Source organism: Nomascus leucogenys, chromosome 9 (genome assembly GCF_006542625.1).
Source record: "Nomascus leucogenys isolate Asia chromosome 9, Asia_NLE_v1, whole genome shotgun sequence".
Lineage (NCBI taxonomy): Eukaryota > Metazoa > Chordata > Mammalia > Primates > Hylobatidae > Nomascus > Nomascus leucogenys.
In genome coordinates, this window is record NC_044389.1 from 15,401,826 (window position 1) to 15,415,853 (window position 14,028).

At 38.6% G+C, this 14,028-nt stretch overlaps 1 protein-coding gene across 2 annotated transcripts in view; it reads left to right on the plus strand.

Annotated features, from left to right (window-relative positions):
- KIF14 (kinesin family member 14) overlaps nucleotides 1-14,028 on the plus strand; it is a 62,247-nt gene that overhangs the window by 19,899 nt on the left and 28,320 nt on the right. For both annotated transcript variants that reach the window (XM_012501959.2, XM_003264524.4), the window contains 6 exons: nucleotides 1,061-1,245; nucleotides 5,692-5,794; nucleotides 7,210-7,370; nucleotides 9,187-9,334; nucleotides 10,103-10,255; nucleotides 13,083-13,209. In XM_012501959.2, coding sequence (XP_012357413.2) covers nucleotides 1,061-1,245; nucleotides 5,692-5,794; nucleotides 7,210-7,370; nucleotides 9,187-9,334; nucleotides 10,103-10,255; nucleotides 13,083-13,209 — 877 coding nt within the window. The remainder of the gene's footprint in view (nucleotides 1-1,060; nucleotides 1,246-5,691; nucleotides 5,795-7,209; nucleotides 7,371-9,186; nucleotides 9,335-10,102; nucleotides 10,256-13,082; nucleotides 13,210-14,028) is intronic.

The following is a 14,028-nucleotide window of genomic DNA, read 5'->3' on the forward strand; positions in this document are numbered from 1 at the left end:
CAGGGAATTTACATTTTTTTTTTTTTTTTTTTTTTTTTTGAGACGGAGTCTCGCTCTGTCGCCCAGGCTGGAGTGCAGTGACGCAATCTCGGCTCACTGCAAGCTCCGCCTCCTGGGTTCACGCCATTCTCCTGCCTCAGCCTCTCCGAGTAGCTGGGACTACAGGCGCCCGCCACCACGCCCGGCTAATTTTTTTTTGTATTTTTAGTAGAGACAGGGTTTCACCATGGTCTCGATCTCCTGACCTCGTGATCCACCCGCCTCGGCCTCCCAAAGTGCTGGGATTACAAGCGTGAGCCACCGCGCCCGGCCGGAATTTACATTTTGAGAGCACCCTTTCAAGAGAATTAACCTGGCATAGGATATAAGATGGATTGAAAACAGAAGCTGTTGATGGTGATCAAGAGGCTGCTTCAGTAGTTTTGGTGTGAGTTGACAGGGGCCTGTGGTGAAGGCAATGAAGATGCAACAAAACAAACTGATCTATTCTAAAGATGGTCAGTCAATAAGAAGACACAATTTGGTGATGATAGATTGATATATGAGTAGACTGAGTATGGTGAAGGACAAAGAAGATAGGGAGGTTCCAAAGGAGAGATTCTAAGGAAGGAGGAGAGAGTCTAAAAAACCTTTATGGCTGGGCGCGGTGGCTCACACCTGTAATCCCAGCACTTTGGGAGGCTGAGGCGGGTGGATCACCTGAGGTCAGGAGTTTGATACCAGCCTGCAACATGACGAAACCCTATCTCTACTAAAAATACAAAAATTAGCCGGGCATGGTGGCATGCGCCTGTAGTCTCAGCTACTTGGGAGGCTGAAGCAGGAGAATCGTTTGAACCCAGGAGGCAGAGGTTGCAGTGAGCTGAGATCGTGCCACTGCACTCCAGCCTGGGTGATAGAGCGAGACTCTGTCTCAAAATAATAATAATAATAAAAAAAACCTTTAATTTAGTGAGACTTCATATAGAATTGTTCTAATGTTTAATATAGACCATTTGTTTTAGGTGAATTTAACAATTTCATACTGTGATTAAGAATTTCTTTTTCTGACTACTACCAGAAAGCAGGAATTACATTTCAAATGGACAATCATTTACCAAACCTTGTTAATCTGAATGAAGATCCACAACTATCTGAGATGCTGCTATATATGATAAAAGAAGGAACAACTACAGTTGGAAAGTATAAACCAAACTCAAGCCATGATATTCAGTTATCTGGGGTGCTGATTGCTGATGATCATTGGTATGTTAATCCTCTAGAAAAAAAGAAAAGGCACCTGTTCTATATCTTGATAACATGTGGTTTCCTTCATACAGCATATTCATTGATACAGATCGTTTGGTAGAATTCTTCAAACCCATTGTTTAGTCAGGAAAAACATACATTCTGAGTGTGTTGTAAGGATGATAGGTCAGTTACTCTCAATATAAAGTACAGTGTAATGCTCTCTCTGTTTTTGTTTTGGCATACTTGATCTGTTGATTGAAGAATAATTTATTTTCTTGCAATTATAATGATGCACATGAAAGTAAACTATCTATCTTACATAACAGAATTTTTGGTTGGATTGACCAATTTAAAAATGTTACTTTATGTGAATTTTGTTCATATGAATGAAATACTTGTATATATTGTTGGAATGTATATATTGTAAACTTTTTTGACTCCGCATTGTGTTTCCAAGATTTATGTACATTGGTCCTATTTTATTTTCACTGCTATGAAGTATTCCATTGTATGAATTTATCTCTTATAAAGTTTAGGAAGCGCTTTTAGATTGTATGTCTGAGAGTAGAGATACTAGGTTGTAGAATATGTGCATGTTCAACTTTAGTAGATAATTTCAAATTATTTTCCAAAATGAATTTTTACTCCCATTGGCTTTGAGAATACCTGTTACTCCACATCCTTGCCAATATTTAGTACTGTCAGACTTTATGCCAATCTGATGAACATAAAATAATATATCATTATGGATTCATTTTACATTCCTTTGATTAATAATAAGGTTGAACATCTTTTCATGTGTTCATTGGCCATTTTTGTTTACTATTGTGACTTACCTCTTCATATCTTTTGTTGATTTTCCAACTGATTTGTTTGTTTATTTCTTAATACTTTGTAGGAGTTGCCAATCCTTCGTGAGCTTTTTGGTATAAATATCTTTTTTTCTAATGTGTGACATCTTTTTACTCTCTCTGGTGCCTTTTGATTGATTGAAGTTCTTAATTTTATCATAGTACCCGGCATCAGTCTTTTCCTTTATGATTGTCAGTTTTTATGTCTTAAAGAAAGAATGTTCTGGCTGGGCGTGGTGGCTCATGCCTGTAATCCTAGCACAGGCGTGTGGGCAGATTGGCTCAGGAGTTTGAGTCCAGCCTGGGCAACATGGTGAAACCCCGTTTCTACTAAAAATACAAAAAATTTTCTGGGCATGGTGGTGCCTGCCTGTAATCCCAGCTACTCGGGAGGCTCAGGCACGAGAATAGCTTGAACCTAGGAGGTGGAGGTTGCAGTGTGCCGAGATCATGCCACTGCACTCCAGCCTGAGTGACAGAGCGAGATTCGGTCTCAAAAAAAAAAAAAGTGAGAGAGAAAGAATGTTCTGGCCAGGGGCGGTGGCTCACGCCTATAATCCTAACACTTTGGGAGGCTGAGGCAGGCAGATCACTTGAGACCAGGAGTTCAAGATCAGCCTGGCCAACATGGTGAAACCTCGTCTCTACTGAAAATACAAAAATTAGCCCGGCATGGTGGTGGGCACCTATAGTCCCAGCTACTTGGGAGGCTGAGGCATGAGAATCACTTGAACCTGGGAGGTGGAAGCTACAGTGAGCCAAGATCACACCGTTGTACTCCAGCCTAGGCAACAGAGTGAGACTCTATCTCAAAAAAAAAAAAAAAAAAAAAGACTGTTGTACATTGAGGTCATAGAGATGTTCTCCTAAATTTTCTTCTAGATGTTTTGAAGTTTTGCTTTCACATTTAAGTTATTGAATGTCTGGAATTTTTTATTTGGTGTGAATTAGGGATCTAAATTCATCTGTTTTCCACATGAATAGCCATTTCTCCCAGTACCATATATTAAATAGTTTATTGCTTCTTTTGGAATCTGTAGTGCTCCTACAAAAAATTTCTAAAAATATCAGAATCTGTTTCTTCCTACTAATACCCCATGGTCTTAATTACTTGAGCTTTGTAATGAATCTTCATTTATTTATATTTTTGATTCAGAGTTTTGCTCTGTCACCCAGGCTGGAGTGTAGTGGTGCCATCTCAGCTCACTGCAACCACCTGGGCTCAAGCAATTCTCCTGCCTCAGCCTCCTGAGTAGCTGGGATTGCAGGTGTCTGCTACCACGCCTGGCTAATTGTTGTATTTTTAGTAGAGATCAGGTTTCACCCTGTTGGCCAGGCTGGTCTCAAACTCCCACCTCAGGTGATCTGCCCGCCTTGACCTCCCAAAGTGCTGGATTACAGGTGTGAGCTACCATGCCCAGCCTGTAATGAATCTTTATATCTTTTTTTTTTTGAGATGGAGTCTCACTCTGTCACCCAGGCTGGAGTGCAGTAGTGTGATCTTGGCTCACTGTAACCTCTGCCTTCTGGGTTCAAGCAATTCTCGTGCCTCAGCCTCCTGAGTAGCCACCATGCCCAGCTAATTTTTGTATTTTTAATAGAGGCGATTTCATCATGTTGGCCAGGCTGGTCTTGAACTCCTGACCTCAGGTGATCCACCTGCCTTGGCCTCCCAAAGTACTGGGATTACAGATGTGAGCCACTGCACCTGGCCATGAATCTTTATATCTGTTAGGGCATATCCTTTTGTTCTTTAGGTTCTTTTGCTCTTTTATTAATTAATTATTTTCTTTAACAAATAAATACAGCATTTTTAACATCTGTGGCAAAGATACAGAACATGCTCCCAAAGAGTTAAGAGTCCAGTAAGGAACTTGGAAGCCTCCTGCTTGCCTCTAACTCTCTACTTCCATTTTTCCTACCTTCCTCAGTTTGTCTCGTTCACTAGACCATGAACTTTATGAAAGCTGGTTTCATGTCTGTCTTCATTGCTGACACATACCTGGCTCTTGGAGGCTTAATGAATAAAAGAACTTCATGGCTGAGGCTGGTCATGTGAAAGAGAAAAAAAGAACTTCAGTATCTATTAATGCATATTAAGTGTTATATGAGTACTGCATACTTACTGCTTAAAAGTGAAGAGAAGGAAGAGTTGACTTCTAACTTAAACCCTAAAGAACAGCTTCTTAGAGGACTCTAAGTTGGGCCTTCAAGAATGGTTGCAAGAAGGGAGAGGATGTCCTATCTAGAAGGAATGACTTAAAGAAAGGAGGAAAGCTGACATAAAGGCAAATTCAGAGTATTCATATGGTTGATTGAGTGTGAAATGGGGTTCTTATGGGAAAATAGTGGCAGATGAGGGAGGTTGGTTGTTGAAGCTAGATTGTGGGGAGTCCAGAATGGTAGGCCATGGAATTTTGAGAGCAGAGTAGATAGAATTAGGAGAGGAAAGGGATCAGAACAAGTACACATTGTATAAACCTTCACCCAGATAAGACACTAGACTGGTGGGAGGGATGTAGTGCCTAAGGATGAACTATTTTTTCCATATACTTTTCTCTAGGTACTTTAATTAAACTATTATTCTCTAATCACAGATCTTGGAGCCTAATCAACAGCTAAAAAGATCTTTGGTTAGGACTCAGTGTTTGTTGCAGTTTTTCTTTCTGTCCAGTTAATCCAAAGATGAATTGGACTTTGGAGTTTCTTTCCAATTCTCTGAATAAAAAGACTCAAATATGTAGCACTTATAGCTGATTTTCCACAGTATCACCTTATCATCCAGTTAATTAGATGTCTTAAGGAGTACACTTTGATCTCCATGTTTTTCCTTCCTCTGTAGTACCCTACTTTTCAAAAGTGGAAAAATATTTGTTCTTTCTGTTACTAAAGCTCATATGTAAAACCAGAAGCTTAGAAAATTGAAAAAACACTTAAAACTGTTTTATTCATAAGAAATCATTGGCAGTATGTTAATGTTTTTTGCTAGAGTTTTATTTTTTTATTTTTTTTATTTTTGGGGGAAGGTTTTTGTTTTCAAAGAAGTTATAATAAAAATACACCCAATGAAGAATGTTCCCACCACAGGTGGATTGGATTGCTAGAAGCCGGGCTTTTTTCACCAAACTTCAAAATCTAATTGGAGGCTTGATGCAGTGGCTCATGCCTGTAATCCCAGCATTTTGGGAGGCTGAGGCAGGTGGATCACTTGAGGTCAGGAATTAGAGACCAGCCTGGCAAACATGGCAAAACCCCATCTCTACTAAAATGCAAACATTAGCTGAGCAGGGCATGGTGGTGGGTGCCTGTAATCCTAGCTACTCAGGCGGCTGAGGCGGGAGAATGGCTTGAACCCAGGAGGTAGAGCTTGCAGTGAGCTGAGATCGTATCACTACACTCCAGCCTGGGCCACAGAGCAAGACTCCGTCTCAAAAAAAAAAAAAAAAAAAAAATCTAATTGGAGGGAAATAAAATAATTTTAGATTATTGTTACGTATTGGTATGAACCTTAACACCAAAGGAATAGCCCAAACAGAATTATACCATTTTGCCTTTTTCTTACTTTTTAGTGTGTTCTATAATTGTAACAATGTGCTTCTTATTTTAACAGTACCATCAAAAATTTTGGTGGGACAGTGAGTATTATCCCAGTTGGGGAAGCAAAGACATATGTAAATGGAAAACATATTTTGGAAATCACAGTATTACATCATGTAAGTGGATGGGTGCTACAATATAAGAAACTGTTTGACTTTGGACAAGTCATTTAATTTCTTTGAGTTCTGGTTTTCTCTATAAGATAAAGGTGTTGAAGCAGATTAAGGACTTTTTCATTTCAAAAATTCTTTTTCCTATTAATTGCCTTCTTGTGCAAAGACAAAAGTTACATTTATATGAATCAGTACCTGAAGAGCTGACCACTAACAGCATCATTATGTGTCCTATAAAGAGCTAGGCTTTAGAATCAGACAGACAGGGTCGAAATCCTGGCTTTGCCATTTGCTCTGTGACGTTTGGCAAGTTATTTAACTAGGTGATTAAACAATATCACACAAGTCAGGACACTTTTGAAATCATTATTAATAATTACATCAAGAGAACAAACAGCAGTGTGTTACAGGCAAACCCAGACCTATTGTGGCTCTATATCCTGCCTTTCAGAGATAGTGAAGGATTAACTGAAATAATAATTTGTGTATATAGTTCTTAGAATAGTATCTGCAAATAGTAAGCTCTCAATGAATGTCTGTTGTTGTTATTAAGCTTTGTGCTCTTTAGTTTCCTCATTCCTAAAATTGGGATGATTATATGTATCTCACTGAGTTGTGAATCGTAAATGAGATAACATAAAGTCTTGCACTTCATAATGATATTTTGGGCAATGAGGGACCACATATATAACATTGTCCCATAAGATTATAATACTGTATTTTTACTGTATATTTTTCTGTTTAGATATACAAATATTTACCATTGTGTTATAGTTGCCTATGGTATTCAGTACAGTAACACGCTGTACAGGTGTGTAACCTAGGAGCAACAGGCTATGCCATATAGCCTAGGTGTGTAGTAGGCTATACCATCAAGGTTTGTGTAAGTACATTCCATGATGTTCACACAACTATGAAATCACCTAACAGTGTACTTCTCAGAACATATCCCTGTTGTTAAGAGACATATGACTCTATATGTAATGTGCTTAATGCAGTGTTTGGTATATACAAAGTTATAAACGTTGGGAGGCCGAGGTGGGTGGATCCTGAGGTCAGGAGTTCGAGACCAGCCTAGCCAACATGGTGAAACCCCATCTCTACTAAAAATGCAAAAATTAGCTGGGCGTGGTGGTGCACGCCTGTAATCCCAGCTACTTGGGAGGCTGAGGCAGGAGAATTGCTTGAACCCGTGAGGCTGAGGTTGCGGTGAGCTGAGATTGTGCCACTGCACTCTAGCCTGGGTGACATAGTGAGACTCTGTGCCAAAAGAAGAAAAAAAGTAATAAATATTAGTTGCTATGATGTTTATGTTTATTGTTAATACTAGACTATATTGAATTGTTGGGCATAATAAATTTTCTAACTTAAGTTTTTGGTTGAGACTCACCTCAAGTACATTTTTTTGTGTGCTTTAGGGTGATCGAGTGATTCTTGGTGGAGATCATTATTTTAGATTTAATCATCCAGTAGAAGTCCAGAAAGGGAAAAGGCCATCTGGAAGAGATACTCCTACAAGTGAGGGTCCAAAAGACTTTGAATTTGCAAAAAATGAGTTGCTCATGGCACAGAGATCACAGTAAGTATTGCTGTTGATATGAAATAGTAAGTGTATGAGAGAGATCTACAACAGAGTTAATCACATTGTGCCAGTCTCTAGTAATTAACTCTTTGGGTGCTGGTTTCTAGTGATACAGTTTTTTCTCTTGGTATATTCATTAGTTCAGCAAATATATATTGACCGTCTATTATGTGTCTGTCACTGTACCAAATGCTGGGGATATAAAGAATAAGGATTGAAATTTAGCTTATGTGCTGAAGGAATTCATCATCTCGAGGGGCTGACAGTTATAACAGTACTATTGACACAGTTCTCTGACAAGAGTCCTGAACTGTGTGGTGTGGAAGCTCACGGTGTGACACCTGGCCCTGACCAGTTATCAGGGAAGGTTTCTAGAAGATGAGAAGACTTCCCATAGAGGAGAATCCCAATAGACGATTAGAATTTAGCCAGAGGAAGACTGGGAGAGTGTACTTTTGTTTTTCTTTTCTTCTTGTGCCCCAGTTTTAGTTCATGCAGTATTGTAGGATTTCTGGCATAAGCAGTATTCTTGTAAGCTAAATGGTAAACTGTATACAAATAAAATGCTAAAGAGTTTGGACTTTATCTTAAAGGATAAGGGAAACATTAAAGAATTTTGAGCAGACGTGAGACACTCATAATCAAAATCACATTTTTAGAGAGATCACCAGCACTCAAATCTGGAGAATGTATTAGAGATAGAGCAAGCTTAAAACCTGCAAATGCAGCTAAGAGACTATCGAAGTAAGATAAATATAGTGTGATTAGGTAGGAAGGAAACATAAAGGAGATAAGATTGACAAGGCCTGATGACTAAAGAGGATGAAAGGAGGAGGAATCAAGAAGAACTGGTTATAGACTAGACTAACTGCTTTGTCACCTTTTAAGAAGCCTCAACCTGCTTTTGCCCTTTAAAAAGAATTTTTTTTTATTGAATACAATATAAAGAGCACAAAATTTACCACGTTAGCCATTTTTAATTGTATAGTCCAAAGGCATTAAGTACCTTCACATTGTTTTGTGTGTTTTTTTTTTGTTTGTTTGTTTTTGTTTTTTTTGAGATGGAGTCTGGCTCTTATCATCTAGGCTAGAGTATAGTTGGCATGATCTCGGTTCATTGCAACCTCCACCTCCTGGCCTCAAGCCATCCTCCCACCTTAGCCTCCCGAGCATGTGAGACTACAGGCTCACACCACCACGCCCGGCTAATTTTTGTATTTTTTTGTAGAGATGGGGTTTCACCATGTTGCCCAGGCTGGTCTCGAACTCCTGAGCTCAAGCAGTCCACCTGCCTTGGCCTCCCAAAGTGCTGGGATTACAGGCATGAGTCACTGTGCCCACCCTAGTGCCTTCACATTGTTGTGCAACCATCACCATCATCCATCTCCAGAAATGTTTTATTATTCCAAACTGAAACTCTGTATTTGTTAAATAATAGCCATTCTCCTCTCTCCCTAGCTGTGATATCCACTAGCCTTCTTTTTGATACCCTTATTCTTTTTTTCAGTAAAATTAGGAATGGAAATTTCTGTATAATGTAGTTACTAAAGCACTGATTTTATTTAAATGTCAGGCATCTGCAATAGTAACTAAGTTAGAAATAAGCAATTTTTCGTCCTGTGTGTTTAAATTTTGAGTGTAAACAATTGTAGAGCCAGTGAAAATTTTAAAAACACTGTTGATAGAATGTCAGAAATCAAGTTTTAAGATTTAAACTTTCATTCAATGGAAAACTTTTCAGCAGGATTAAGAACTATTATGATGTATAAAGAATTCTTAACATGTACCCTGTAAACATCTTGCTACATTGTAGACTCGAAGCAGAAATAAAAGAGGCTCAGTTGAAGGCAAAGGAAGAAATGATGCAAGGAATCCAGATTGCAAAAGAAATGGCTCAGCAAGAGCTTTCTTCTCAAAAAGCTGCATATGAAAGCAAAATAAAAGCACTGGAAGCAGAACTGGTAAAAGGCAGAATTAGTTTTATTTTTTTTTTCCGACTTGTACCCCAAGTGATGTGTTGCCTATAAAGTTGATTATGTCCCTATAAGGGAACTGGGAGAGATCAGAGATAGTGAATCCAAGGCACAGTGAGTCTTGTCCCTCTTTAATTTTACTTTAAGAAATAAGTCAGGGCTGGGCATGGTGGCTCATGCCTGTAATCCCAGCACTTTAGGAGGCCGAGGCGGGCAGATTACTTGAGCCCAGGAGTTCAAGACCAACCGGGGGCAATGTAGGGAGACCAGTCTCTCCAAAAAGTTTAAAACATTAGCTGGGTGTGGTAGCATGCACCTGTAGTCCCAGCTACTCAGAAGGCTGAGATAGGAGGATCATCTAGCCCAGGGAGGTCGAGGCTGCAGTGAACCTTGACAGAGTGAGACCCTGTCTCAAAAAAAAAAAAAAAAAGAAAAGAGACAAGTTGGTGGCGATAATAGACAATGGCTACTAGAAGAAAAATAAAGAGAAACTTCTGTCCTCTAGCTGCTTGAGTCATGGCTGTCTCCATGGTTTATTGGAAATCTTGGGTTCCCAGAAGCCCATTTTAGAGAATACTCTTAAGAAGTTTGACTAGTGATATTTATTTTTAGTTAACCTGAATGAAGTGGAGAAGCTTTAATAGGGCAACTTTTCTATTAGTGAGTAATTTCTTGTACATTTGTTAAAGAAAGGGACTTTTGTAGTTTTTTGCTACAGTTTTTGCCTGAGTTATTTTTTATTATCGTTCTTTAAAGAGAGAAGAGTCTCAAAGGAAAAAAATGCAGGAAATAAATAACCAGAAGGCTAATCACAAAATTGAGGAATTAGAAAAGGCAAAGCAGCATCTTGAACAGGAAATATATGTCAACAAAAAGCGATTAGAAATGGAGACTTTGGCTACAAAACAGGTAATCTTATTGTATAACCAGTTAACTCTATTCTGAGAAAAAGGTGGATTTTTTTTTTTTTTTCAAAGAAGTTGCTTATGGTATGTTGACAGAAGAGAGCCAAATCCAGGTTTGTAGATGTGTAGATGAGAAAAGTACTTCTTGCCTGAAAGCTTATATCTTGGTACTGCTCACAGATCTGCTCACACATCACACAGAGATTTTGAAAGAGACAGAGTTCTTATTTCCATCTAGTTCTACTCCACTGTTCTCTTTTTACGCATCTACAACTATCTGGTCATCAGTCATGCCAAGTAATTTAAATAAGTGAAATAGTAGTAGGTCACATATGAGGAAGGAAAAAAGGCACAGCTCTTATACTGGGTCACATCCTGATGTCACAATGAAACATCTGCCTGTGGAAAGTGCAGCAAGCAGCCTGTTTCCAGAACTCACAGTAGGGCATTCATTACCTCACTCTTAGGAGCTCAGGCACCTGCCTGCTTTTATCTTGTCATTGAGGATAGAGGCATCTTTCATGGGCCACCTCAACTAATCAATTTCACAAGGCTAAGGGATAAAACCAGAATGTTAATACCTTCAAGCACCTTACTGTCAATATTTTGGGCCATTCTTTCTATTAGCGGTTCTTGAAGGGTGGTCCCTAGACCAGCAACATCAACATCACCGTGGGAACATGTTAGAAATGCAAATATTTAGGCCGGGCATAGTGGCTCACACCTGTAATCCCAGGACTTTGGGAGACTGAGGCGGGTGGATCACAACGTTGAGATCGAGGCCATCCTGGCCAACATGGTGAAAGCCCGTCTTTACTAAAAATACAAAAATTAGCTGGGCATGGTGGCACACGCCTGTAGTCCCAGCTACTCAGAAGGCTGAGGTAGGAGAATCTCTTGAACCTGGGAGTCAGAGGTTGCAGTGAGCTGAGATTACACCGCTGCACTCCAGCGTGGTGACAGAGCAAGACTGTCAAAAAAAAAGCAAATTTTTAGGCCGCACTCCAGAACTACTGAAGCAGAAACTGAGAGTGGGGCACAGAACCTATTTTAAGAAGCCCTGTGGGATGTTCTGACGAACACTAAAGTTTGCAAGCCACTGTTTTGATTCCTTATATCTTAATCTTAAGGTTTTACTCTCTCAAATGGCAATTTTATTTCTCTTTTTTCCAAGTTTGTGGGGTCGGGGAAACCAGGGAGGGAGTTGGGGGTGGAATAAAATACTCCTAGTAATTGCAAAGTATTGGTACCATAATACGGTTATTGTACATCTGTTAGTCAGCTCCCGGACACAAAGTGGCTAGTGAACCACCTGAGAGAGTTTTAGGAGAAAAACATAGAACTGTTTAAATCTTGAAAAACAATTATTATTATTATTATTATTTTTTGTTTTGTTTTGAGATGGAGTTTCACTCTTGTTGCCCAGGCTGGAGTGCAGTGGCGTGATCTGGGCTCACTGCAACCTCTGCCTTCCGGTTTCAAGTGATTCTGCTGCCTCAGCCCCCTGAGTAGCTGGGATTACAGGTGTCTGCCACTACGCCCGGCTAATTTTTTTTGTATTTTTAGTAAAGACGGGGTTTCACCGTGTTGGCTAAGCTGGTCTCGAACTCCTGACCTCATGATTCTCCCACCTTGGCCTCCCAAAGTGCTGGGATTATAGGCATGAGCCACTGCACCCGGCCGAAAAACAATTATTGTTACTGGGCTTATAATGCTTATTTGTACTAAACTAGATTTCTTGTATCTTTTGAATTTAATTTCTTTGTTTAGTCAACAAGTGTTCTTGGATATGGCCTTTTTTTTTTTTTTTTTTAACAGTTTGTCCTTTTTTCTTCTTTTTTTTCTGCTTTTTTTGGGTTTTCTTATTTTTAATTTATTTTTATTTCAATAGCTTTAGAAGTACAAATTGCTTTTGGTTTCATGGATGAATTATATAGTGGTGAAGTCTAGGATTTAGTGCACCTGTCACCTGAGTAGCTTACATTGTACCCAGTAGGTAGTTTTTCATTCCTTGCCCTCTCCCACTCTCCCTCTTTCTGAGTCTTCAATGTCCATTGTACCAGGAGTGCACACAGTTCACAATTTAGGTTGCACGCTCCTTATGAGAATCTAATATCTGATGATCTGAGGTGGAACTCTTTCATCCTGAAACCAACCCCTGCGCCCCTGTCCGTGGAAAAATTGTCTTCCACAAAACCAGTCCCTGGTGCCAAAAAGGGTGGGGAGCGCTGCATTATACCACTCTGTATGCCTTTGCATACCCATAGCTTAGCTCTCACTTATAAGTGAGACCATGCTGATATTTGGTTTTCAATTCCTGAGTTACTTCACTTAGAATTATTGCCTCCAGTTCCATTCAAGTTGCTGCAAAAGATATTTTGTTTTTTATTGCTGGGTAGTATTTCATGGTGTATGTCTATATATATATACCCATTAACTTCTATCAATGGGAAGAAAAAAGATTAACTTATGTCATCAAAAATTCCTAATGATACTGTTGTGGGGAAAAATTATTTTGTAAGGAAATTTTATAAATCATTTTTAAAAGCTTTTCATGTTTAATAAAACACATAAAACATGTTAACTACATAGGTTTAATAAAACATGTACTATAAAATGAGGTTTACCGTAGTGTGTTATCATTATCAATCTGTTTTTTTTAAATAGGTTTTATTGTGTATATTTAAGTTATACAATGTTATGGGGTATATAAATTGTAAAATGGTTACTATAGTGAAGCAAATTAACATATCCATCATCTCAATGTGGTGTTATAATTTCTCTCTTTGCATATTCTCACATGTGGGTCTGTATGAATGAATATCAATTAGGCTTTAGAAGACCATAGCATCCGTCATGCAAGAATTCTGGAAGCTTTAGAAACTGAAAAGCAAAAAATTGCTAAAGAAGTACAAATTCTACAGCAGAATCGGAGTAATAGGGATAAAACTTTTACAAGTGAGTGTGTGCTGATTTTAGCAAATATTTTCTAAAATTATGCATGTTATATGTAATATAATTACTAAAATATTAGCATTAGTTGCCTTTACGTATTCAAAATATTTTATTCTAGTTGTTGACTTTTCTGGATCTAAATAAATTTGTATGAATGGTTCTTTTTGAATATTCAGCTTTTAGAATATTTATTATATCAATGCTTTAGACTGAATGTTTGTGTTCCCCCGAAATTAATATATTGAATTCATAACCTCCAAGGCAGTGGTGTTAGGAAGTGGAGGTCTTTGGCAGGTGAGTAAGTCATGAAGGTAGAGTCCTCATAGATAGAATTAGTGCCCCTGTGAAAGAAATTGCAGAGTCCCCTCACCTCTTCCACCAAGTGAGGACATAGCATGAAGATGGTAGTCTGCAACCCAGAACAGGGCCCTCACCAGAACCTGACCAATGCTGGAACCCTGATCTCAGACTTCCAGCCTCCTGAACTGTGAGCAATAAATTGCTGTTGTTTATAAGCCACCCAGTCTGGCAATTTGTTAATAGTACTGCAATTGAGCGAATAGTAAGCAAAATTTCAATGTGCAGCATGTTTTTAAAAAATATATCTTATTCTAATTCTTAATCCTTGTTTTATATCTGTTAATAGTTGTGCTTAGTCATGGATTACTTTGTTTTTTCACTTAGACATTTTTTTCTTAAGAGATTTTTTTTCTAGCTTTACTGAGGTGTAATTAACAAATAAAAATTAAGTATATTTAAGATGTACAACATGATGTTTTTACATATATTGCAAAATGATTACCATAATCAAGCTAGTTAACA